Source organism: Podarcis pityusensis (genome assembly GCF_964106645.2).
Source record: "Podarcis pityusensis genome assembly, chromosome: 9".
In the NCBI taxonomy this organism is placed as follows: domain Eukaryota; kingdom Metazoa; phylum Chordata; class Lepidosauria; order Squamata; family Lacertidae; genus Podarcis; species Podarcis pityusensis.
In genome coordinates this window covers 65,252,975-65,279,515 of record NC_138034.1, presented here as the reverse complement: position 1 = coordinate 65,279,515, position 26,541 = coordinate 65,252,975, and the positions used below count along the sequence as shown (strand labels likewise).

Sequence of the window (26,541 nt, the reverse complement as noted above, 5' to 3'; positions counted from 1 at the left end):
CTAACAAAGTCCAGTCCCATTCCTCCTCTAGGCAGGGCGGGGAGAAGTCAGGAGGAGGGAGGGAGGGAGGGAGGAGGAGGCGGCGCCGTGTGAGGGAGAGGGAGGGAGAGGGAAAGAATGTGCGCATGCTAGCAATCCACACGGCGATTCCTAGATTGTCCACAGGCCGGATCCAGAAGGAAATTGGGCCTGATCCGGCCGCAGGCCTCAGTTTGCCTACCCATGCTCCAGAGGGTAGGACATGAAGCTATAGATTCATATGACAAGAAAGGAAGATTCTGACTAAACATTAGGAAGAGCTTTCTAATGCCAAGAGCTGTTTGACTGTGGGGAGCACAAAGTCACAAAGATGCCACTTACTCTCTGTCTATGACAAGGCACTCCACGTCGTTTTCGTCGGCAATTATATTAGCAGACCTGACGTCGTCACTGCAAACGGAAATAAGTCAAGGCATCACACTGTCTAAATTGTTCTGTCCAATGCAGAGGTATTAAAAAGTGGCGTATTAGATGTCAGCTTGCGTACAATTGGCAGAAGTGGTGCATGAGGAGGACAGAACAGCAGGACAGATCTCCCAGAGGTGCTGAGCTCGCTAGGAAAGGCTTGAGGTGCAGTGGTGGCAAGGTTACGGGAACCCTGGGCTGGCAGCGGCAGCCTGCAGGAGACCAAAGACACCAACCCAAGATTTTGCAACCTCACAGATCCCTTGCTCCACCCCTGTCAGGGCCATCTTACCCATAGGTGCTAGGGGTGCGGGGCACCTGGACGTCGGGCTCTCAGAGGCACTAGGCCAAGAGTCCGGGGCCCGAGAGTTGAGTCCAGGGAAGAACCCGCCCGCCGGTCGGAGCGCTGCGGTGGGCTCTTCTGCTGTGGGCGGCTCTGCGCTGCAAGTTTGGGGGCAACTGAGCCAGTGAGACGCTGTGGTGGCCGGCCGACTCCGCCCTCCTGCGCATCTGGGAGTGGGCAATTTGGGTGGCCTGGATCTTTGCACCCCAGCGCCGGATATGCTTAAGAAGAAGAAGAGTTTGGATTTGATATCCCACCTTTCACTCCCTTTAAGGAGTCTCAAAGCGGCTAACATTCTCCTTTTCCTTCCTCCCCCACAACAAACACTCTGTGAGGTGAGTGGGGCTGAGAGACTTCATAGAAGTGTGACTAGCCCAAGGTCACCCAGCAGCTGCATGTGGAGGAGCGGGGAAGCGAACCCGGTTCCCCAGATTACGAGACTACCGCTCTTAACCACTACACCACACTGACCCCTGTCCCATTGAACACAGCACCAGTGGGGGGGGGGATGCCACTGCTCACCTGCCCCCCACCCTCCCATCATGGATCATAGTGGAAGCTAAAACATCATTTATTTGATAACAGTTTATATACCGCTTCATTGTAGAAAAAGGACCCTCAAATCACAGCAGAACACTTAAATACAACTGAAACTGAAGAGACTCAGGCTGCAAGTTGTGGGAGGATAAATCAGTGGGGGAAATGGGCAGCACAAATATTCATTATTTTTATTTTTAAAAAAAATTTCATTAATTTGCCATTTAAACATATATAATCACATCATTATTATCCACTTTACATGTTTGGCTCTTTAGAGCCTGTCAATTTCGTTCCCTCCCGCCTCTTGGCTTTCAAAAATAACCTTTATATCAGAGCATTTTATATATTTTCCAGTTCTAATATAAGTCATTACAAAATACCTCGCAGTTTAAATAAATATAGAAAGGTAAAAAGTTTCTCATTACAAGTCTTCAGATATCTCTACTAGTGTTGTCAATTGCTTACAATGATCTTTCAAATATTGTATAAATTTACTCCAATGTTTTCCATTTTTTAAGGGAAATTCTCTTATTCCAAATAGGATTCCTCACAAGAAAAGGGAAAAGTTGACAGCTATGTTTTGGAATACTTGATCATGCTGGTTTCAGATTTTTCCCGTCAGCTTCGCCAGTTCTGCAAATTCCATCATTTTCATCTGCCACTCTTCTTTCGTTGGCACTTCTTGTTAAATATTCATTATTTTTAGGGCAAAATGGTTAGTCAATTTCCCCCTTAGGTTTGTGCCTAAGACTCATATTCCCAAGTCCTGCTCCTGAACTCCTCAGCCATCCCGCATAATAAACACTGTTAGAAGCAAATGTGAATGCTAGCGATTTTAAAATGTAATTTTCAACTCACCTGATGAGGGCCTTTTCTCCAAAGTAATCTCCTTTCTGCAGTGTTTTAATGAGCTGAGACTGTGTCTGACCTTCTGCAGTTTGGGTAACCTTAACCTAGGATTTGGAGGGCTACATGTTACACAATCACTTGTCAAATACAAATACAATGATACCAAGGCCACGTTCACACCATACATTTAAAGCACCACGGTAGCACTTTAAACAGTCGTGGCTTCCCCCAAAGAATCCTGGGAGTTGTGGTTTGTTCAGGATGCAGAGAGTTGTTAGAAGACCTGTATTCTCACTATATATTGCAAAACATCTAATAATTAGACTACTGCGTTCTGAATCCTATTGTTCTAGGACCAATCAGACTGCTGCATTCTGAATCCTGTTGTTCTAGGACCAATCAGACTGCTGCCTTTTGGGTCCTATTCGCCATCCGTCTGCTATCACCCATGCTGACTGAGGCTGATAAGAGTTCATCAGCACCTGAAACGACACAGGTTCCCTAGTCCCCCCTTTTAAAAAAACAACAGCATTTGATTGTAGATTGGAACCCACTGAACACAACACGATGAAATATCTTGCAGGAAGCCCAATCCGTTCCCAGATTTGCCAGCTCCCAGATTCAATAAGCAAATCGCCTGATATGTGCCCAACACAGACTGATTCCTGCCAGCACATATTTGCTTGCTTTCTCTGAGCGAACTGCAGACGTGTTTATCCCTGGCGCTTGCCAACTGGTAATGCGCCATCTGTGTCTATTCCGGCATGTCGGCTGAGCTGCTCGTTCCCCGATAGTTAACACATAAATGTTTTTTGATTAAGTCCCTTCACCCTCTGCATAAAAAAAGGAAATATTTTGTTCTGTTTTTCAAATGAAGCTTTTGAAGGCTTTGGCTGGGCTCCACAGTTATCTTAAAAGGTAAAGGGACCCCTGACCATTAGGTCCAGTCGTGGCCGACTCTGGGGTTGCGGCGCTCATCTCGCTTTATTGGCCGAGGGAGCCGGCGTACAGCTTCCGGGTCATGTGGCCAGCATGACTAAGCCGCTTCTGGCGAACCAGAGCAGCGCACAGAAATGCCATTTACCTTCCCGCTGGAGCGGTACCTATTTATCTACTTGCACTTTGACATGCTTTCGTACTGCTAGGTTGGCAGGAGCAGGGACCGAACAACAGGAGCTCACCCCGTCACGGGGATTCAAACCGCCGACCTTCTGATCAGCAAGCCCTAGGCTCTGTGGTTTAACCCACAGTTATCTTGGGCATACGTAAAACCTTGGGCACATACAGCTGTATTTTCACTTTGCAATCCAGCACTTGTTGTTATTATTGATTACCGACCCTACACCCCAAGGTCCCAGGGTGGGTTACAACATTAAAACATAATATTAAAAAACAGTTTAAAATAACTTGCAACTCCCCAAATAAAGTGGGTCCTAAAATATACTCCTCAAGTGTCAAAAAACAAGGTAAAGAGGTGCATCTTCATCATTAGCTGGAAGCTGTACAATGAAGGTGCCAGACACACCTCTGTGAGGAAGGAACTCCACAGCTTAGGGGCCACCACCAGGAAGACCCTTTCCTGGGCAACCCCCCAAGTCTCTGGGGGTGGAGCAACTTCTAAGAGGGCCCCCTCTGCTGATCTCAGCACCCAATAAGGTCTAAGGAGCAGAGGAGGGGATCTTTCTGACCTTCAGTCAGGTCAGAAACGAACTGGCAACAATGGAGCTGTTTTAAAAATGGGGTTATATGATATCTAAATGGAACCCCAGCTGATATTCTGGCTGCTGCATTTTGGACTAATTGAAGTTTCTGATTCATATTCAAGGGCAGCTCCATATACAGCCCTTAAAAAAAGCAATACAGAACAACGAACCCCTGTGTTGCAAACTTAACACAACAAACAATACAAGCAACACGAAGACCAGTATACTAGAAAGCACTGCAATTCTTATTGCATAATATACATGATTTAGTACAACAAAAACAAAATGTGTACACTTGTAAATTCTCTAATATATTTGAAATCAAATGAACACACGTCTGTCAATCTTTGAAAGTCCGTAGAAGTATAATAAGTCTATGGTTGAAACAAAGTAATAGATGCTATCCTATGGGCTAAGTGGTAAAACTTTTTTTAGGTGTTCATGGTGCCGAAGTAGTAAGTGAATAACAATGTAGGACAGTGATCCTCGATAATCTGATTGTTTCGCTGGAATCTTCTTCAGCACAACCCATAGATTAGAAAAATGCACAAGGAGCAGTGGTCATGAGAATATGTTGCTTGTATTGTTTGTTGTCTTAAAAAAAAGCATGCAAATGTATATTTTACCACAACATACATATTTAAATACATATTTTATACATGTGTATTTAATATATGTATTTCAAATACAGCCAACTACTAATTTGTGTGGGGGTTATGTTCCAAGGCACTGCACCTAGGTGAAATCGCATATCTTTGAAACACCATGGGGAAAAGCTTTAAAATGCTCTGCTCCTGTGTCGTCCCACCCCACCGCATTCTGCCCTGTTCCACCCCTTTTTGTGATGTTTGTGTGACTTTTGGGGTCATTTCCAGGTTTGGCTTGATGTGCATGTGCCTAAAATCGTCGCTGCCTGAGCATATTTTAAGTATTCATTTCTACAACTATTTCATCCTAAAACACACATTTTTATGTTCTTTGGTAGACTCTTCGAGCAGAAAAGTGTGTCGCAGAATTCACAGAAATCCAAAGGATAATTATGTTTAAAATCTGTGTATTATTGGTGCACAAGCTGCAAATTCGATTGGTTGGCTTAAAAAGGAAGAGTAAACCAAATTCTCCTCTTCCCCTAACTGTGACCTTCATTTCAGTATCACTCACGTCCTTGGAAGGGGCAGAATAGTCATCTGTTGTGATTGCAACCAAACAAACCTTCATGCTCCTACCCTTTGGCAAATATACCTGTGCATTTTCAGTGGTAACTTACCTTCCCTTTGGATATAACAAAGAAGGTGTTTCCTTCCTCTCCCTCCCGAATAACATAATCACCTTTGTCATAGTATTCCTAGGGGACAGAAATAATGCAGATTATAAGAGGATGTAGCAACACATTCAGAGCCTTTCAGGGGCCGAAAGGGGGGGGGGGGAACCACCAGCATTTTAAAGAACATTGTCAAGCGTGTAGGTTTTAATACAGACAATTATTTAAATTCATACCGATCCCTACAGTTCAGAGCCAGATAAAAAGGTTGAATTATTCAGTCTGCTGAAGGCACAGGTGGATTGGGGTATACACCTTTCAAGCAGGGATAATCCCAGTGTTACATAACTGCAAACTTCCTTGCAGACTTCCTGCAACTGGGCAGCAGAATGCTTCTGAGCAGGTAAGATCATGCAAATTCCGAAGAGGCTACAGCTGCTGATAGTGGCAGCTGGACAAGGATCAAGCATCCAGCCCAACAGCCTGAATTCCTCTGCATTGCAGCCATACCACTGTGACTTAAAGGTTAGGGAGGTGTAGCTGGGCAGGGTGTGACCTGGGGCAAATTACCGTATTTTTCGCTCCATAAGACACACTTTTTCCCTCCTAAAGGTAAGGGGAAATGTTTGTGCGTCTTATGGAGTGAATGCGTGGTCCCTGGAGCCAAATTGCCCAGGGGTGAAAAGCAGATTGTGCTTTTTATTTTTTAGAAAAAGGGAAGGGGGTGTTGAAACGAAACCACTGAGCAAGCGATCAGGAGGGAGATAAGGGACGCTAGCAATAAAGGAGGCTGCCTGGGAGGGGGGAGGTAAAAGCACATGGATCCTCAGGATTTTTGCATTGGGTCACCCCAAATTCACCATCAGATCGCATAGCATGTCCATGGCTACAGTCTGCACCAAAAAAATCACACATCCACTGTTTTGTGGGGCCACAAAGGCACAAAAACGTGGTTACAAAGCACGGATCCACATGGATCCTCAGGATTTTTGCATTGGGCTACCCCAAACTCACCGTCAAATCACATATCATGTCTGTGGCCACAGCATGAACCACAAAAATCATACATCCACTGTTCCTTTCAGAATATTTTTTTTCTTGTTTTCCTCCTCTAAAAACTAGGTGAGTCTTATGGTCAGGTGTGTCTTATGGAGTGAAAAATACAGTATGCAGGGCAGCCTATTATGTAGGGGAATTGCATACGAAGGGCACTGCTGGCTCAACATCCTGTTCTCGCTGTGGCTTGACCAGATACTCATAGGAAGCCAGAGTGTACCAGTTTTCTAAATGCAGTGTGATGACAGTGGGGATAAGAGCTTTCCTTTCTTCCCCCAGACTCCAAATGCTATTATGTAGCACCCCACAAAGATTCATCCAGACTACTTCCTCCTTCCTGGCAGACGCTCCTCTCCTCTCTGAAAAATCTCACCCTTCATTAGCATTATCCCCTCCTGCCTTGTTACCTTTAAAAGTCAACCTTTAAATAAGAACCTGAGTCATCGTTGGCTGCCGTCCCTGGAAACCTTCAAAGTGGAGGTGTAAGAGAAATACAGTGGCAAAAATGTGTGTCTAGGCAAACAGACAGTATGCGCTTGTTTTGGCCTCAGCTCAAATGCAGCCGCATTGAGAAAAATGGCACATGAAGTTGACAGAAGCAGTAAATGGGATATTTATTCTGCATCCAAACAGCTCAGTAGCTCACTAATACGAATAGGTAGCATCTCAGATTATTTCTTTGGGGCTATAACTACCACCAGCCCTGGCCAACATGGCTGCTCTGGCAGTGGCTAATGGAAATTGTAGTTCTGAACATCTGGAGGGCACCCGATTGGCGAAGGCTGCCTCACAGCTGCTTTGCACTGATTCAAACCTCTGGTCCATCTAGCTCAGTACTGGCAGCAACTGCCTAGGGTTTCAGGCAGGGTTATCTCCTGACTATATCTGGAGATGCCAGGGATTGAACTTTCTGTATGCAGTGCAGAAGGGGTGGGTGATATATCGTCCAAAACTGGTTTGAAGCCCATATTGTGATATTGGTTTCATAATTTTTGACCTGGCAATATATTGCGAATCATGGTGTGTGTATGTGCGCTATGCAAAAAATCACAATGTGGGGGAAAATGTGAAGCCAATCAATGCTCCTTTTGATTCCTGCAGCAGATTCCTGTTAACTCTGCCAGCACAGCTCTCCCCTGCTTCATGCAGGGGGCAGTGAATCACAAGAGCAGGTAAAGGTAAAGGTAAAGGTACCCCTGCCCGTACAGGCCAGTCTTGACAGACTCTAGGGTTGTGCGCTCATCTCACTCTAGAGGCCGGGAGCCAGCGCTGTCTGCAGACATTTGCGGGTCACGTGGCCAGTGTGACGAAGCTATTCTGGCGAGCCAGAGCCACACACGGAAACGCCGTTTACCTTCCCGCTAGTAAGCGGTCCCTATTTATCTACTTGCACCCGGGGGTGCTTTCGAACTGCTAGGTTGGCAGGCGCTGGGACCGAGCAGCGGGAGCGCACCCCGCCGCTGGGATTCGAACCGCCGACCATGCGATCGGCAAGTCTTAGGCGCTGAGGTTTAACCCACAGCGCCACCCTCGTCCCATTCAAATCACAAGAGCAGGCGCCGGCAAATATCACAATGTAGGAGCAACCGTGAAGCCAGCCAATGCCTCCACATAGCTCCATCCTTATTTCAGACATTGCGATATATCAGTATATCACAATGCTCAGCTGGTGATATAGCATGATGTTGAGGACCAGATATCACCCAGCCCTACAGTGCAGATGCTCTACCACTGAGCCACAACCCTTCCACCAATACAAAGCAGCTACAGAAAGGTGAGGTGACTACTGTTATCATTATTATACACCCATGTTCTGCTCCTCTTTCAAAAATCTCAGGCCACAAGAACTGCCATGACTTCTGCTATGTATTCAGTGGTCTGTGTTTGCCTGAGCTTGAGTCTGCACTAAGGATTCTGAGCCCCTGTGTTCTGATTGGATACATGATATCCAATCACAGAACATTTTAGGATTTGGGCCTCTGCCATTGGCCCTTAAACTCTGAGTTATGATTTGCAGCTTGGCAGTCTAGACAGCCAATCACGTTGGGAGTGGGAGTGGCCCAGGCCTTCAGAAATGTATATAACCAGTTGATTTGCCGCTGTTGTCCAGTTCTGTTAGTTTAATAAAGGTTCTTGCTGTTATCACTTTGTCTTGCCTGGTGGGAGCCCACCTACACTTCAACTTCCCTAAAAAGTATTCAGAACCGCCAATATTGTTAGGGCTGTTTGTGTGGTCTGGCCAGCCCTACAAACAGTCTGTGCCAGACTATTGTTCCGATGGAGGTGTTGTCAAATGGAAGGAGTGCGTTGTGAACTTTGGAAGAAATTCAGATCGCTCATGATAAGGCATTAGCAAAAAAAGGGAAAGAAAGGAAAGAGGGGGAGGCAGGTATCGATGATCAGACAAAGGCTGAGCACGGATCCTGCTCAAAATATTTTGAATGTCTCTCAAATTACATTTCCTAATCCTTGCCAAATCACTCTGCAACACTCTTCTGCAGAAATAAGTTCCACTGAAATTAAATGGCACATTTACTTCCAAGTAAATGGCATTCAGGATTGGAGATATAAAGCGCTAAATGAGATCCATTTCCTGCTCATTTGTTCTACCGGAGAATAAAGCCATATACTTGCAATGCCATAAAGTGTGCATTAAACCAATATGCCCAGAGCTGTTCACACATAAAACTGCCTGCTCATTTACAATGACAAATACATAAGCAAGAGCAAAGGAATAAAAACCCTACTAATAATTTTAGGTTTCAAATAATTATTCCAGTTGCAGGATCTTGTTATATTTTTATAACTAAAGAAGGAAAACTGAGCAGTGAAGAGAAAAATCTAGTATTTGTTCTAGACAGCTCTGTACAGTTTTTATCAGTCACTATCGCTACTCCATTAATTCTGGTTACTTGATACACAGAGGAGGAAAGGCTGGCTTCCATAAGTTTCATCACAGCAAGTATTTCGTTACAGATAATTGCCATAATGTCAAGAGCTATTTTAAGCGCTCCTTGGGGCTCGCACGCACAAAGTCTTCTTGGAACAGCAAAATCCACATGCTTCTCGCCGCAAGCGATGTGATTTGCGGGTGTTACTGACCGCATCCTTGCGATACATTTAAAACAGCAGAATTCCACTTTAGCTTTGTGGAATCCTGGGAACTGTAGCTTGTTAACGGTGCTGAAAGTTGTTAGGAGACCCCTATTCCCCACACAAAGCTATGATTCCCAGAATTCCCTGGGAAGAAGGATTGATTGCTAAACCACTCTGGGAACTGAAGCATTTTGAGGGGAACAACTCTTAACAAACTGCGGTTCCCATGATTCTTTGGGATGATAGTTTAAAACCAGGAATCATAGCCATGATAGTTTAAAACCAGGAACCTGGCAGAGGGCCTTCTCGGTGGTGGCGCCTGCCCGCTCTGTGGAGTGGGAGTGGCCCAGGCCTTCAGAAATGTATATAACCAGTTGCTTTGCCCCTGTTGTACAGTTCTGTTAGTTCAGATGTCAAAGAAATAAACTACTACCTGACTTTTAGAAGACGTCTGAAGGCAGCCCTGTTTAGGGAAGCTTTTAATATTTGATGAATTATTATATTTTAATATTTTGTTGGAAGCCACCCAGAATGGCTGGGGAAACCTAGCCAGATGGGTGGGGGTATGTATGTATGTATGTATGTCTGTCTGTATATATGAATAAATAAATAAATATTATTATTATTTAAATTGTGCTGCACTGCTCTTGATATATGATGTGGATGTGGTCACTGTCTGAGAAACACAAGCCCAGTAATATGGTCATTTTTGTGACCACACTACAGTCAGCTAAAAACAGATTTCCCACACCGTCAGTCATCACTTCTTTGTGCAACTGCAATTTTTGAAATATTCCCCAACATAAAAACAGCAGCTCTGCGAATAGAAAATTATCATAACTAACTAGGCTTAGCTGTCCTACTAACATGCTGACTTTCCAGTGCCACAGGTAGGACATAGTCTTGCTCTTCTGGAATATTTGGTGATTTTCATTAAAGTTCAGCCACTTGGCCTACTGTTCTATACCTGCTTATTAGGGAGTGTGTCCCCAACCTCCGAGTAAACATATATAGGAATAGACAGCAAAATCTGCCCATTTCCCATGCGGCAATGAGAGCACAACCAATTAGTGCCCTTGAACTCTTGATCAAAAGGTTTTTGATCCAATGGAAGCATCCACTAACAGAAGAGGAGTATTTTTCCAATCTTCCCTTCCCTTGGCCCCCCCATGCCACCTTCTACTGAAAGTGTGGCCCACTTTCTATCCTCTTCCAGAGAGTCCCCTCAACTCTCTGGAGCTGATTTTCCAGAGGCACTGCAGGATCAAAAGCCCTTTTGGAGGGCACCAGCTGAATTCTGCCAGTTACTTAAAGTGGATGTGAATCTACAACACATTATTTTATACCACATAATCCCAGGTTAACTGCTGTCTGTCATATAGGATTTTTCCTGAAGCTTTAAAACAGAATACAAGAGATCTCATTGGAAGCCCGTGCCACTGGGTATAAAACTACTTACCACTTCCAAGCAGTCTATAATCTTTGTCAGTTTATCTTCAGGTAGATTCTTCAGCAGAGAAACACTTTGAAAGATAAATATCAAAGGATTGCATTTAATTCAACTTGTATGTAGAGTTTCAACTCCTATACACAGTTTCAGCTTTCCTGCTGTAGACATTTATTGTTGGGGTAGCTGGGTTCTCTTTAGTTATTGTTACATTTTAGGGTTCTTACAATCAAGTGGTGTATAAATTTTATGACCTAAATAAAATGAATACTTCTCCCAATCCAAAAGGATATTATGCATGATAACTCTCAAAACAGAAATTATCCAAGCGACTAAAAGAGCAAGTGAATGATGCTCAGGTAGGGGCTACTGATATAAGGCTTAGCAGTAGCACAGGAGAACCAACGTGAGCTAAATAATTGAAAATATACCCCTGAAAAATGTGTTTTTCAGTGCTTTCAACACCATGTAGTTATAATGGAATATATTGTTATTATTTAAGTTACCTGCTTACTTAAAGAGATATGTCACTAAATAGTTGTGACAGAAATAAGAGATCTACTGAGGTTAAAGGTAAAGGGACCCCTGACCATTAGGTCCAGTCACAGATGACTCTGGGGTTGTGGCGCTCATCTCGCTCTATAGGCTGAGGGAGCCGGCATTTGTCTGCAGACAGCTTCCAGGTTATGTGGCAAGCATGACTAAGCAGCTTCTGGCGAACCAGAGCAGCACACGGAAACACCGTTTACCTTCCCGCAGGAGTGGTACCTATTTATCTACTTGCACTTTGACGTGCTTTCGAACTGCTAGCTTGGCAGGAGCTGGGACCGAGCAACAGGAGCTCATCCCATCACGGGGATTCGAACCGCCGACCTTCTGATCAGCAAGTCCTAGGCTCTGTGGTTTAACCCACAGCGCCACCCGCGTCCTACTGAGGTTAGTCGCATATTAAAAGCAAGTGTGCTTAATATTGTCCTCTTATTTTGGAGGGACAAGCTAATATCGCATGTAATTTGGCCCTGAAATTCTCTTCCCTGCACAAGCCCACACACATACTTGAAATGCTTTGAACAATATATAAAAGGAGCATCACGTAAGAACAGCTGACTTGACCCAAAGCTGAGACTGTCCCAGAAGGCCTGTAGACTCCATCTTGGTAGTCAAGATAATCCCAAAACTATTTGGTAGTTATAAGAATGAGCTCATATATAAGTTTATATTCACTTGTGTGGATATACGCTAATTGACATGCTTTGGTGCTATGCTTATCTGGGGGTCCTGGAATGCTGGGCTCTTGGCCCAGAGAATGTAGCTTTTCGTCTGCCTTGAATAGTTGCCACTTATGCCCGCATGGACTGATGGAAAGTTCTGGCCAAGCTGACGTATGTTGATCTTTGTATGAGCAATGTACAGTGGTGCCTTGGTTTCCAAATGGCTTAGTTGCTGAACAAATTGGCTCCCGAATGCCACAAACCCGGAAGTAAGTGTTCTGGTTTGCGAACATTTTTTGGAAGCCGAACGTCTGACACGCAGCTCCTGCAGCCAATCAGAAGCTGTGCCTTGGTTTTCAAACAGTTTCAGGAGTCAAATGGACTACTGGAATGGGTTAAGTTTGAGAACCAAGGTACCACTATACAGTGGTACCTCAGGTTACATATGCTTCAGGTTACAGACTCCGCTATCCCAGAAATAGTGCTTCAGGTTAAGTACTTTGCTTCAGGATGAGAACAGAAATCGGGCAGCGGCAGCGCAGCAGCAGCGGGAGGCCCCATTAGCTAAAGTGGTGCTTCAGGTTAAGAACAGTTTCAGGTTAAGAACAGACCTCCGGAACGAATTAAGTACGTAACCAGAGGTAACACTGTACACATTTGCCTGGGTGAGGGCAAGTCGCAACAACCTCTCCCTGTTGCGGTGTCCGTGCTGTGTCTGTAAAGACAGGGGGGTTTTCCTGCTTGCTTTGTTGTAAGTTTACACCTTTCTTTAATAAAGCACTAGAGTTGGTCATTCTGGCATTCATGACATCCTTCTTTGGTATCGCTGCATCAAAACACCAGCCCGTCTGAATCAGATCTGATCATATCTGGATCAGATATGGTAGAGGATAGCTCAGTTAGTAGAGCATTAGATTCTTGATCTCAGTACCGTGGATTCGAAGCCCGGATGCCTACAGGAAACCCCTGAGCAAAACCTGAGGGCAACAGCACTCTCCTTGTGATTTCCAGCAACTGGTATTCTGAAGCATACAATGGAAGGAGAACATTGTCACTGATAGCCTTTCTATCTCTGAATATAGAGCCATACAAGTTGTGGGCTACAAGAGAAAATCAAAATACCTGCAAGAAATCTGGCCTTCTAATACAATTTTCAATCTGATTTTAATACTGTACCATTGTGTTATAGTAACCTGCCCTAAGGCCAGCAAGAAATTCTGTAAATAAAATTTTCTCAGTCAGCAAGCCTGCTCTCAAGACATATTGCTGTGTCTGCCTCATTGACTTTATTTACTAAATATAGATGTAATTGAAATCAGTAAATGTCCATGGCAGACTTGCAGATACTTCACCCGCAATCAGTGAGGCATTAAGTGGGTACTTGATGTCAAAGCAGCTTGCAGTAAGGAATTAAATAAAAACATTCAAATCTGAATTGCTAGAGAAGTTTTACTTGGCAATCTGTCCCAAGGCTCTGCCATCTAAAAACAAGAGGATTGAATGACTGACTGATAATCTTGGATCTCTGCTTATTTTCAATAATATACAGTTAGGCTTCTTCCAGATGACCTGTTTATTCAACATTCATCCAGATTCGTTTGCAGGGAGTCAAGACAATGTGGACTATTTAATGTAGGGTTGCCGTATTTTGAAGAGCAAAAAAGAGGACACATTTGCCAACTTCTACTTTTAACTATGGATCGCTGTGACGACTCTTATTTTACATACGCATGTAAAAGAGGATGTGTCCTGGAAAAAGAGGACATATGGCAACCCTAATTTACGGAGCATTCATTCTGATTTGTTTGCAGACAATGTGTCAAAGCAAGCATTGATGCACTATCCAGTAAATTTTCCCATCATTTTCATTTTCACAAAAAGTCCAATATTTGTGGGGAGAAGGATTTTTGTGCAAGACATCCCAATAAACAGTAATTGTGCATTATGTGTCTGAATCCCACCCCAAAACAGCAGCAATCTGGAAGTGCTGCCAAGCTAATTTAATGTTATGAGCATAATCTTCCCCCTGAGTTCCACCCTTTTCTGCCATTGCCCCGAGGATGAATTCAGAAGCAATCACTTCTGTTTTTCATTAACCATAGCTTGCCATATCATCTGAGTACAGTGGTACCTCGGGTTACATACGCTTCAGGTTACAGACTCCGCTAACCCAGAAATAGTACCTCGGGTTAAGAACTTTGCTTCAGGATGAGAACAGAAATCATGTTCTGGAGGTGCGGCGGCAGCAGGAGGCCCCATTAGCTAAAGTGGTGCTTCAGGTTAAGAACAGTTTCAGGTTAAGAACAGACCTTCGGAACGAATTACGTACTTAACCCGAGGTACCACTGTAGTTTAGGAAGCTGGCATTTTTTCATTGACCACAGTTAAATTTAACCACAGTTTAGGGTTCAGATGACACGCTGAACAGTGGTTAATATAAAACAGAATTGGTAGCTTCTGACTTCCTCCTCACAGCCATGGAAAGGCTGCAAGCTCAGGTCAAGCTAGGGGGATTCTCCTAATAGTAAACCACAGTGTAGCATCATGCCTAAATGAAGTCAATGTATCTAAATGCACCAGACTCTCCCCACTAAATGCAGCAATAAATCTATTCTGAGAAAACAAGTGTATGCTTTGTTTACCTTCTGAGGAAGTTTCTGTATTGATCATGCCTTGCTTGTGCTGTCCTCCTCATTATATTCTGGAAAACCTCTCTGTCTAATGCCCATGTTTTCACGCTGGTGACAGCTTTAGGAACAAGTGGGGAAGAAAAGCAAAATTAAGAAGCTAAACAATTCTACAGCATACAAAAAGTCACCCCGGTACACCCAGTGCAAATCCACCGAAGTGAGCACATTGACTGAGGTTCTTCGTGAGACTGAGAATGCAGTCACACTCACAGTGGGATTTTTGCATCACCTTCTCCTAGCAGAAATTGTCAGCGAGGGAAGCTGCAACCGGCGGCTTCACACCTCGCTGGTGTGATGATATGATTTTACACAGCAACTGCTCATGTTTCACCCTGGACAATTTCTATTCCAGCACAGCTTATAAATGCTGTAAATGAATAATTGGCATTCTCAGCAGGATTTCATAGTAAAGAACTAACAATAGCTCAGAGCCTTCCAAGGGGACAGATCCAAGGTGATGCATCTCAGATTTTGCGGGACTACTAGTCTCATCACCCTTGATTGCTGAGTGAGGTTTATGGGAACTGGAGTCCAACAAAAACTGGGAGGCACCTCAATAGCTACCCCTGAGTTAAAGTGCAAGGATAAGGAAAATAGTGTTCAAATGGGTGTCAGGCGTCAGAGGATCCAATCCCCACAGCAGGTTGCCAAGAACGGTGAAGACAAGGAAAGTTCTTACCAACTGCTTTTTATTCAATATTCACAGAGAAAGGCCTAGAAATGCAGCCTCTTGGGATAATGGCATTGCTCCCAGTAAAGCTCCAACCCCCTTCTCTCCTAACTTCCTCAATGCAGAGAGATCTGCATTGGCTCCCAGTACGTTTCTGAGCACAATTCAAAGTGTTGGTGCTGACCTTTAAAGCCCTAAACGGCCTCGGCCCAGTATACCTGAAGGAGCATCTCCACCCCCATCGTTCTGCCCGGAAACTGAAATCCAGCGCCGAGGGCCTTCTGGCGGTTCCCTCATTGCGAGAAGTGAGGTTACAGGGAACCAGACAGAGGGCCTTCTCGGTAGTGGCGCCCGCCCTGTGGAACGCCCTCCCTTCAGATGTGAAGGAAATAAGCAGCTATCCTATCTTTGAAAGACATCTGAAGGCAGCCCTGTTTAGGAAAGTTTTTAATATTTAATGCTATATTGTTTTTAACACTCGACTGGGAGATGCCCAGAGTGGCTGGGGAAACTCAGCCAGATGGGCGGGGTATAAATAATAAATTATTATTAATTATCATTATATTCGTCAACAGCACCACCCCCTCTATGGTTGCCGCTTAGGGCCATCTGTCTCCAAGCCCTTTGCTCTCCTACTTTTAAGGCTCACCAGGTTCTGGGAGGTGGTGGGTCTGGAATGCTTTCTAGTGATAACATGTCAGCTAGCTGCTCCGGCTCTGCCCCCTCCGCCTCTCCCATTATTTCCCAACTTTGCCCCTCATCTTCTTCTGAGCTGTGACCTCCCTCAAACTCCAGTTGTAATTCAGAACTGTCTTCTTCTTCTCTCGAAGGGTCAGGCTGGGGAGGTGGTCTCCACCATTCCTCCTATGCCCAGTGGCCTTTGTCCATTCCTGGCCCCCCAGTCTAAGTTACCACATAGGGCTGCTGTGGGGCAGAGATGGATTTAAAGCAGTATGAGCCCTGCAGCCACACCGGGTGTGCAGCCAAGATGGGTGCATTCTCAAAGCCTGGTAAGTGGGTAAGCGCTTGCCCAGCTTTGGGAAGGAGGCATTAGGGCTCTGGCAGGGTCCTAGAGTCCTCCTTCCTCCTTCCCAAAGCCAGGCAAGTTCTTACCAAGCTTTAGGAAGGAGGTGGGAGGGCTCTAGGATCCTGCCAGAGCCTCATGCCTCCTTCCCAAAGCCCAGCTTAAGCTGGTGCCACAAGGGCTGGGGGTAGGGTGTCAAATGCACAGGGTGGTATATTACCATAGCTGTCAATGTTTCCCTTTTTTAAAGGGAAACTCCCTTATTTTGAATAGGATTCCTCACAAGAAAAGGGAAAAGTTGACAGCTATGTATATTACCACAGTCCACCCCTACATGGGGAAGGATGAAATAGCCCCTTGGTATTTTGCTCTGAGCTTTTCAGAGAAAGAATAAAATATAAACAAACTGACAGTCCTTCTTATTAATACTGTGGAGAATATTCCTTTCTTATATGATAATGACTCCTGCTTGCCTGGGTGAAGGATAGAGAGGTGTGTGTAGAAAGTGGCCCATTGTACAAAAGTAAAATTGACACCTATTGCTCAACCCATTTTTGCCTCTGGCATTGCTCGCCATTGGAGTGTGGCGCTTGGAACATTGCCCAGAAGGTAAGCTGCCCCCTAATCTCAAAAGGGCTTCTCATTCCCACTGCAATATGTATGCATGCTGCTAAATACAAATAATCCCCCCCCCCCGAAATCTTCATACTTCCCAGAAGTTAATAACATCTAAGTTGTGCTTAGGATGCTAAGGAGAAACGTTGACAAAGGCTGCTAATTAACATGCACTAAAAATTGCTCAAAACCTGACCTGGGGCTGTAACGAGCTGACAACCAGGAGCACTTCGTAAAAAACAAACGAGAATCAAAATAGAAAGTGGTCATGGCAGATAAACTAATCTGCATGGTGCTGCCTCTTGTATGAGATTAGCAGAAATTGTTCCGTGCCGCTTTTCTGAATATGAATTGCGTCTGCTCAACACGCAAAAAGATCCTCAGGGCCTACTTTTTCCCTTCAAGAATCTAACTAGGCTTCTGGAGCTAGGAGTTCTGGGCCAATGCACTGACCAACAGGCCAGAGAAGGGAACTGTTGCTACTTCAGAGCAGACAGTAGGAACCTCTTTATTGGAATTCACATATCCAAGAGTGAAAATGATGCATCAATCAGATCCCTCTGTATGTAACATTCCCAGGTCTTGTTTGGGAACATGTCATGGGAAACTACTGGGATGTTTTTCCACACCTATTGGATTAGCCTCTGCCTGCCTGACACATATATTTGTCCGTCTGCCTTCCCTGATTAGGGACAGAGCCAAAATTTGATTCAGTTTGATTCAGTTCTCATTTAAAGATAAAGGTAAAGGGACCCCTGACCATTAGGTCCAGTCGTGACCGACTCTGGGGTTGCGGCGCTCATCTCACTTTATCGGCCGAGGGAGCCGGCGCACAGCTTCCGGGTCATGTGGCCAGCATGACTAAGCCGCTTCTGGTGAACCAGAGCAGCGCACGGAAATGCCATTTACCTTCCCGCTGGAGTGGTACCTGTTTATCTACTTGCACTTTGACGTGCTTCCGAACTGCTAGGTTGGCAGGAGCAGGGACCGAGCAACGGGAACTCACCCCGTCGCGGGGATTCGAACCACCGACCTTCTGATCAGCAAGTCCTTGGCTCTGTGGTTTAACCCACAGCGCCACCCGCATCATTTAAAGGTGAACCCACCAAAATCACACTTCCCAAAACAATGCGCGAACTGAAATGCAGCCGGCTTTCAAAATTTGCACTCCTCTGAATTTTGCAGAGCGGTTCTCCAGTCATATAATGCATACTAAAATGCATATGTTAATTGCATATAAATGCATATATTACTGAAAATGACATGCAAACGTGCATTATATTAGAGAAAATATTAACATTCCCTAATATTTATTAGGGAAAATACGCTTTGCACAAATTTGCATATTAGGCAAAACTGCATCAAAAAAGAGGTATGCTGGGAGAAATTTGCACTAGAATGCTGATGAATTTTCAGGGGGACTTTTTAAAAAGAAAATAAATAAATTTGCAAACTGAGGTGGAAATGTGGAGGGCTGAAAAACTGAGAAACTGAAACTGACAGATTTGCCCATCTCTAGCCCTGATCTACCTTGTTTTGCCCTTTCACTCACAAACTGCTGCTCCAGTTTTGGAATTCCATTTGCTAAATCCCCTCACAACTGCTTGTTCCACCAACCTCCACTGCCCAAGGCCTCGCAGCCATAGCTAGAGACGACCAGATGGTGTGCTTCAGAATCTCTACAGCAGGAATGGGGAACCTGGGGTCCTTCAGCTGTTGTTGGACGACAGCTAGCTGGCTATTGGTTATGCTCACTGGTGCTAATGAGAGTTCAACAACATCTGGCTCCTCATCCTTGCTGTGCAGCATCAAACCCAAAGCTGCAGGTTTTGTCTCAGAAGAAGAAGAAGAAGAAGAAGAAGAAGAAGAAGAAGAGTTTGGATTTGATATCCTGCCTTTCACTCCCTTTAAGGAGTCTCAAAGTGGCTAACATTCTCCTTTCCCTTCCTCCCCCACAACAAACACTCTGTGAGGTGAGTGGGGCTGAGAGACTTTAGAGAAGTGTGACTGGCTCAAGGTCACCCAGCAGCTGCATGTGAAGGAGCAGAGACGCGAACCCAGTTCCCCAGATTACGAGACTACCGCTCTTAACCACTACACCACACTGGCTCTCAAGACCCCCACATGGCCACTGTACGGCTCTTCTCTGTTTGTCTCATCATCACCACAATCTCTTCTATCAGGAAAGAGCAGCCTGGAGAGGGTTGCTTTTCTGCTTTTGCAAAATTTCGAGGGATTAAGTGCACACACCTTTCACTGAGGCCGTCCTTGTGCAGTTGTACAAAATGGCCAGCTCCCCAAACGCTGTCCACACAGGAATCGAAGAGAGAAGTTTGTTTTGCTGAAAGACTTCCAACCTGCCTTCTGCGGGGAGAAAAAGACAGCATCAAAAATGGTGCGCAATTTTGCTGACTAGCTACGAGGCGGGTTCCTACAGTCACTTTTATATAAAACATAGGTAAAGGTAAAGGTACCCCTGCCCGTACGGGCCAGTCTTGACAGACTCTAGGGTTGTGCGCCCATCTCACTCAAGAAGCCAGGGGCCAGCGCTGTCCGGAGACACTTCTGGGTCATGTGGCCAGCGTGACAAAGCTATTCTGGCAAGCCAGAGCCGCACACGGAAATGCCGTTTACCTTCCCGCTAGTAAGCTATCTACTTGCACCCGAGGGTGCTTTCGAACTGCTAGGTTGGCAGGCGCTGGGACCGAACAACGGGAGCGCACCCCGCTGCGGGGATTCGAACTGCCGACCTTTCGATTGGGAAGCCCTAGGCGCTGAGGCTTTTACCCACAGCGCCACCCGCGTCCCAGGATATAAAACATAACCGCCCGCCAAAAAACCCCAGACAGCCAGGTAATCTAATATCTTAGCTAGTACTTCAGTGTTAGTGTGAACTATCCCTAGCAGTTTAGAACTGGGAACTTAGAATAAATCTCAACGGATTTTAAAGCCTAAAGCTTAAAACCCCTAGATGAGCTCTACGCCCAGTTTTCAATATATACGGCAAGATAAATTACAACCTCTCCATGAAGATTCTGCTCCGGGCAATTTCTTTTACACCTTTTTTTTTATATATTCGTTGAAAAATGGATTTTATTAGAGTTAACAATATTTTACCGCCTTCTGCATCCAAAACTTTATTCCTCCTTTCAGCTAACGGCAAGATTTCATGTGCAGGTGATCTCTGAACATGTCTGTGTGTTTCTTTGCAATTGTTTCCCTCGAGGCTAAAAAGTCGAATAGATCACAAGCACACTGTCCACAAAATAGCTATTGTGCTACACATTAAACAATGGTTCTAATATTGGAAGTGCCAGTGGAAATTAGAGGCGAACCTTTTTTTAGGAGGAAAGGACAGCTTTGCTCTTAACGCCATGTTCAGGGGCGCTATTTCCTCCCTAGTATTGATTTCACTGGTTTAATTAGGAGTAACTCGATTCAGCTATCGACTCAGCTAGAACTATGGCAGAGTTAATTGCACCAAAGGTCAAACAAAATGTGACGGCAGCAACCATGTTTATTTAAGCACACATCTTGGCAAAGTGTGCCTGCCTGCCTCATTGTGAATGTCAAAATGGGGTATAGGGGTGAAGGAGTTGAATCTGCCCCACAGTCTCACCCCAGACATTAGCCTTGCAGTGCAGTTTAGTTCCCATATTGTAAAAAGAGGAGCCCTGCAGGATTAGCCTTTATATGCCCCAGTGGCAGAGTGGTGCATGCTCTGGTTATCTCCTGCTTGGACTACCGCAATGCGCTCTACGTGGGGCTACCTTTGAAGGTGACCCGGAATCTACAACTAATCCAGAATGAGGCAGCTAGACTGATGACTGGGAGCGGCCGCTGAGACCACACAACACTGGTCTTGAAAGACCTACATTGACTCCCAGTATGTTTCCGAGCACAATTCAAAGTGTTGGTGCTGACCTTTAAAGCCCTAAACGGCCTCAGCTCAGTATACCTGAAGGAGCATCTCCACCCCCATCATTCAGCCTAGACACTGATGTCCAGCTCCGAGGGCCTTCTGGTGATTCCCTCACTGCGAGAACTGAGGTTACAGGGAACCAGGCAGAGGGCCTTCTCGGTAGTGGCGCCTGCCCTGTGGAACGCCCTCTCATCAGATGTCAAGGAAATAAACAACTATCTGACTTTTAGAAGACATCTGAAGGCAGCCCTGTTTAGGGAAGTTTTTAATGTTTGAGGTTTTATTGCTTTAATAATAATAATAATAATAATAATAATAATAATAATAATATTCAGTTGGGAGCCACCCAGAATTGCTGGTGAAACCCAGCTAGATGGGCAGGGTATAAACGAAGAAGAAGAAGAAGAAGAAGAAGAAGAAGAAGAAGAAGAAGAAGAAGAAGAAGCAGCAGCAGCAGCTCACAAGCAGGCTTTTAGCACAACAATGAATCGGGGTGTTGGGAAAATCTGAGCTACGCCTTCTCAGAAGTAAGTACCACTGAATTCAATGGGGCATACAGTGGTACCTCAGGTTAAGGACTTAAATCACTCCGGAGGCCCGTTGTTAACCTGAAACTGTTCTTAACCTGAAGCACCACTTTAGCTAATGGGGCCTCCTGCTGCTGCCACACTGCCGGAGCACGATTTCTGTTCTCATCCTGAAGCAAAGTTCTTAACCCGAGGTACTATTTCTGGGTTAGCGGAGTCTCTAACCTGAAGCATCTGTAACCTGAAGCGTATGTAACCCGAGGTACCACTGTAATGTTTTGGCTGCTTGAGGCATTGGAACCCTGATCATTAGCGAGGTCAGAGTATCCGGTGTAGCCTTGCAAAGAGTGGCCAAACCAGACGACGAGACAAAGGGGCGGCAAGCAGCTCGTGGAAAAGGCTAGATGGATTTAGCGGTCAGGTAGTGGGAGAAATAAAAAGGGAAAGCTGTATTCATAATTCTTGTGAGCATTTCTGGGATGGGGAAAGGTGGGATATCCAGCTGGCCATTTATAAACAGATAATAATATTGACTCATCTCGTAGGGCTGCTGTGATGGATGGATGAGGTAGGAAGGCACTTAAAGCACAACACACATTATCACAAGCATCGCATTGCTCCTCTTGCGGCCATAAATAATAGTTGATGTGCCTAGAAACATCGCTGGCCACAGTAGCTAATGGAACTTCTGGGTTCAGACACAGTGTGCAGTTTGCATGGACGAAAGGATTGCCCTGTTGTAAACTATCGAGGAGATGGATGCTGGAAGCCCTATCTTCCATCTGGGCTGCCATCTTAGAATCATAGAATTGTAGAGTAATGCCACATGAGTGAGATGAATAAACACCCAGCAATAAAAGATAATGGGAGAGGGTTTACCCCAGAAAATTATTTGTCAAAATTACAAATACCCAAATACAGACGGTCATTTACCCTCGCTAGATTCAACGTGCTGCCTTATTGCAGGGCAGATTTGAGGGTAAACCATACGTGGACTGAGTCTACTCCTGCGGCTTGATGGAGGTAGAAACTGTCTCTCATGTCTTGTTACGCTGCCGTTTCTATGGGGATATACGCTCAGTATTTATCACTCCTGTTATTCAAAAATCTCCAAACGGGTCCGAACTTCAATGTCTAAAACTCCTGGTAGAGGACAAGGATCTAGAGATCACGCTTGTTGTTGTTTAGTCGTTTAGTCGTGTCCGACTCTTCATGACCCCATGGACCAGACCACGCCAGGCACTCCTGTCTTCCACTGCCTCCCGCAGTTTGGTCAGACTCATGTTTGTAGCTTCGAGAACACTATCCAACCATCTTGTCCTCTGTCGTCCCCTTCTCCTTGTGCCCTCCATCTTTCCCAACATCAGGGTCTTTTCCAGGGAGTCTTCTCTTCTCATGAGGTGGCCAAAGTATTGGAGCCTCAGCTTCACGATCTGTCCTTCCAGTGAGCACTCAGGCCTGACTTCCTTAAGGATGGATACGTTTCATCTTCTTGCAGTCAATGGGACTCTCAAGAGTCTCCTTCAGCACCATAATTCAAAAGATCACACTAAGGGTGGCCAAATTCTGTGTGACTGCCAAAAAACCTAGGGAACAAGCTGTACTACCAAAATGATTAAGGTTTTAAATGACAATTTTAGGTTATATTTTAGTGATCAAGATTTAATATATATTTTTAACTGCCGCTATATCTGAATTGTCTCTGTAATACCCAATTGCGACTCAATGTATTCCTGTTGTGTTTTATGATATTGTAAGTGAGCTGGAACTAGTCTGTGACCGTAATAATAAAATTCAGAATTGTAGAATTGGAGGGGGCCAGAAGGATCATCTAGTCCATCCCCTGAAATGCAGGAATCTTCTGCCCCGCATGGGGCTTGGACCCACAACCCTGAGATTAAGAGTTTAACCATATCTTGATGGGAAGTTCTGCCTTTGCACATGAGTCTAGGAATGTTCAGTTCACATTGAGTTAATCATACCCTGACCTGTTCTTAACGCATTGTTGACCACATCTACGGAATGCGATTGTTATGCTTTTTCAAGTCATGCAATATCAATCATTAGTAATTGTTTATTATTAATCACTAGTAATAGTTTAACAAGGAGGATTTCATACCTGTCTAACCATGTGTTCCCTTTCCCAACCTTTAATCTATTGATGATTAATGCCTATATTCAACCTTTGCATTGTATTTGTGTTAACCAATCAGCAACAAGCACATATGTGGCAATGCTGTAATATTCAATAAAAGGGACTCTCCGAGACATGCTCGAGAGATGCCTCCCATATGACACTTGCCATTCATCTGTCGTTTATTTCAACCCAACAATATCTACTCAGAAGCAAGTCCTCCTTAATTCAACAGGACTCACACCCAGGTAAGCGGGGCTAGGATTGCAGAATGGCAAGTTCATTCCAGGTCTAAGCAGCAAAATTCCCAGTGCTAGCCGTTTAAATGAACAACTTAATGTGGTTTACTAACCTGCCAGTACAAATATATGGTTGCCAGGCTCTCCTTGTTTGATTATGTAGCTCCCTTGCTGGTATGTTCTCCCATACATACATTCCACCATATCTCTGATCTGCTGCGGGTCCAGCCTCTTCAGAAATTGGTTTCTACTCAGGGCATCTGTGATGAGCTTTTTCTCACTTATATTCAGTAAACCAGAGAGAGGAGAGAAAGAAAGGAAGGCAAAAGTCACATTCATTTGCAGCATATAAATGGATTGCATTATGCACAACTTATTCCCCCCATCATGGTATTCACAGTCCAGTGCCCATGAAAGTAGTTTACATTTTTCTCTGCAACCTAAAACATTCAGCACATAGGAAGTTGTTGCTTAAGCATTTGTCCATCTAGCCCAGCACTGCCTGAGCTAGGGATGGGAGGATCTGTAGATTTCAATTCTCTTAAGTTTCTCGATTTCCCCATTATAAATTCAGTCCTCCACATTTCTGCAGCGGTTTGCAGGGTGCTGTTGTCGTTTTTAAATCCTCGGGAAGATTCTTCAGTATTTTAGTGTGATTTTCTCCTGCTGAAGACAATTCTGCCCACAGTTTTGACTAGAGTGCATGTTTTTCGCGTGCATATATTCTCCTAATATAATGCATTTTTTTGTTTGTCGTTTCACAAACATGTGCATTTTGATACGCACATTCCCCTAACATATGCATTTCTGTAAACACTGATCAGCTGGAGAACTGCATCCCAGCATTTGGAAAAGTGTGAGTTTTGGAGGATGGCTGTGTTTTGATTCTCATGCTGTTTCAGGAAGTGCAGCTCTGATACATTCTGGTTTAAATGTGACCTGTATTGAATCCTGTCCCCCCTGCCCTGCCCTCCATCTCTACTGGCAGCAGATCTCTATTTTTTTTTTTTTTAATGATATTTATTAAAGTTTCAAAAAATACCGGAAAATACAGAATACAGAAAAAAATATATAAAGTTTTTAAGATATAACAAAACAGTAGAGAATAAAAAGAAACATACAAAATAAAACAGTTAAAAACACGTTAATTTTCCATAACCTATCTTCCTTGCACTTATTTCCCCGGACCTCCTCGTACCTCCCTTTTTTGTATTCCAGTTCAATTTGTTAGTTCAGCAAATCCTTACCATTAAGCTTTTACCCATTTGTAAGCCTTTTTTCGTATCTCTTAAAGCATTACAGCTGGAAACCACTTAATTTCTATCCAACATCCTTCTAAAATTCCTTAATTTTATAATATTTCTGTAAATATTCTTTAAATTTCTTCCAGTCTTCTTTCACTGACTCTTCTCCCTGGTCTCGGATTCTGCCAGTCATTTCCGCCAATTCTCTAAGGTCTCAGGCTGAAGCCTGTCACATCACTTGCTGCCTGGTCCTTCAAACAGGGTATGCCAGGGACTCAGCTCAGCAATGTGGGCTGGAAAATTTGTTGTGCCATTTGTTGCAGCCGAATCCTTTCCCAAAAATACTTACAGTGTGGAAGCATACACAAACACACACACACAGAGATTACATTTTTGTTGGCTCCATGATGAGATTCAGAAGATTGGACCATATGATTAAGAAGTAAGAACAGGACTGTTGTTGTAATTTATCAAATGTGAAATCTGGCTGAAGTTGCATGCAATGGAACTCAATGTAGCGCTAAGAAGATTGTTCCATCAGTGCTGTTGGTGTAATGTGAACAATGGGTTGATGTACACAGTGCTTGGTCTCATGTCTTTAGGAGCACATCCCCCCATGCTTGGATGTTCTGCGATAAGGGTGCCAGGTGTACTGGGTTACCATAGCAAAACCAGCGAGGTCATGCTGAGTTTTTCCATTGGTTCAGGAAATATGCCTACAATTAGAAATAGGTATAATAGTCTCTAGGGCACTGCTTTCATTATGTCCTGGTGCATGTCTTGTCCATGCCCTGTCCTGTTCGCTGTCGACATCTGACTCTGAATCTGTGAGAGTCAGGGGAAGAATCTATGGGTTTTACACAGCAACGTAAGCTAGCATGGTGACTGTGTTAGTGAATCTGTCTGTACATGTGTATTTTTCCTTCAAAGACCAGAAGAACTGCATACAGTAGACAGTAGTGTTTAGCTTTGTCTTGCACTTGGGGACAATAAACACTTTGTGGGAAAGGAGTTTTCCCCTTAACGGGGGGATTTTGGAAGAAGTTATTCTGCTGGGAGCTAGAAATCTCTGAAGACTCTGCTGGGCAGTGGCGAAGGAAACCTCTTCGGCACCCGGTGCAGGGCACCGAAGGGTGGGTAAACTGCCTGGTGGCACACGCGCGGTGCCTATATGGACACATGCGTGGCAGCCTGTACAGACTGCGCATGCGCGGTGCCCGTATGGAAGGAGCTCGAGCGGCAGCCCATACAGACGGTGCTTGAGCGGCGCCCATACTGAAAGCATGGGCACCCTCAGCCGCTCTACAGCTGGGGGGAGGCAGTGTACCATCTTGCCAACAAACCCCCAGGTGGCACCCGGGGTGAACCACCCCCACCCCCCTCCATGCGCCCCTGCTGCTGGGGCTCTGAATCCTCTGCTGATACATCCCACGGGTTGAGGTATGGTGAAGTGACTTTCACAAATCTCCAACAAGTGCAATCATTTCCGCCTGCAAGATGGAATGATCTTTGCTCTCAGTGCCCTA

The 26,541-nt window shown here is 44.7% G+C and overlaps 1 protein-coding gene across 1 annotated transcript in view; it reads right to left on the bottom strand.

The window, feature by feature from the left end:
* PRKG2 (protein kinase cGMP-dependent 2) overlaps window positions 1-26,541 on the bottom strand; it is a 68,890-nt gene that overhangs the window by 23,559 nt on the left and 18,790 nt on the right. The window contains exons 3-9 of the mRNA XM_081020785.1: window positions 23,885-24,051; window positions 19,200-19,313; window positions 14,593-14,698; window positions 10,752-10,815; window positions 5,147-5,224; window positions 2,186-2,280; window positions 361-429 (exon numbers count right to left, since the gene is read on the bottom strand). Coding sequence (XP_080876911.1) covers window positions 361-429; window positions 2,186-2,280; window positions 5,147-5,224; window positions 10,752-10,815; window positions 14,593-14,698; window positions 19,200-19,313; window positions 23,885-24,051 — 693 coding nt within the window. The remainder of the gene's footprint in view (window positions 1-360; window positions 430-2,185; window positions 2,281-5,146; window positions 5,225-10,751; window positions 10,816-14,592; window positions 14,699-19,199; window positions 19,314-23,884; window positions 24,052-26,541) is intronic.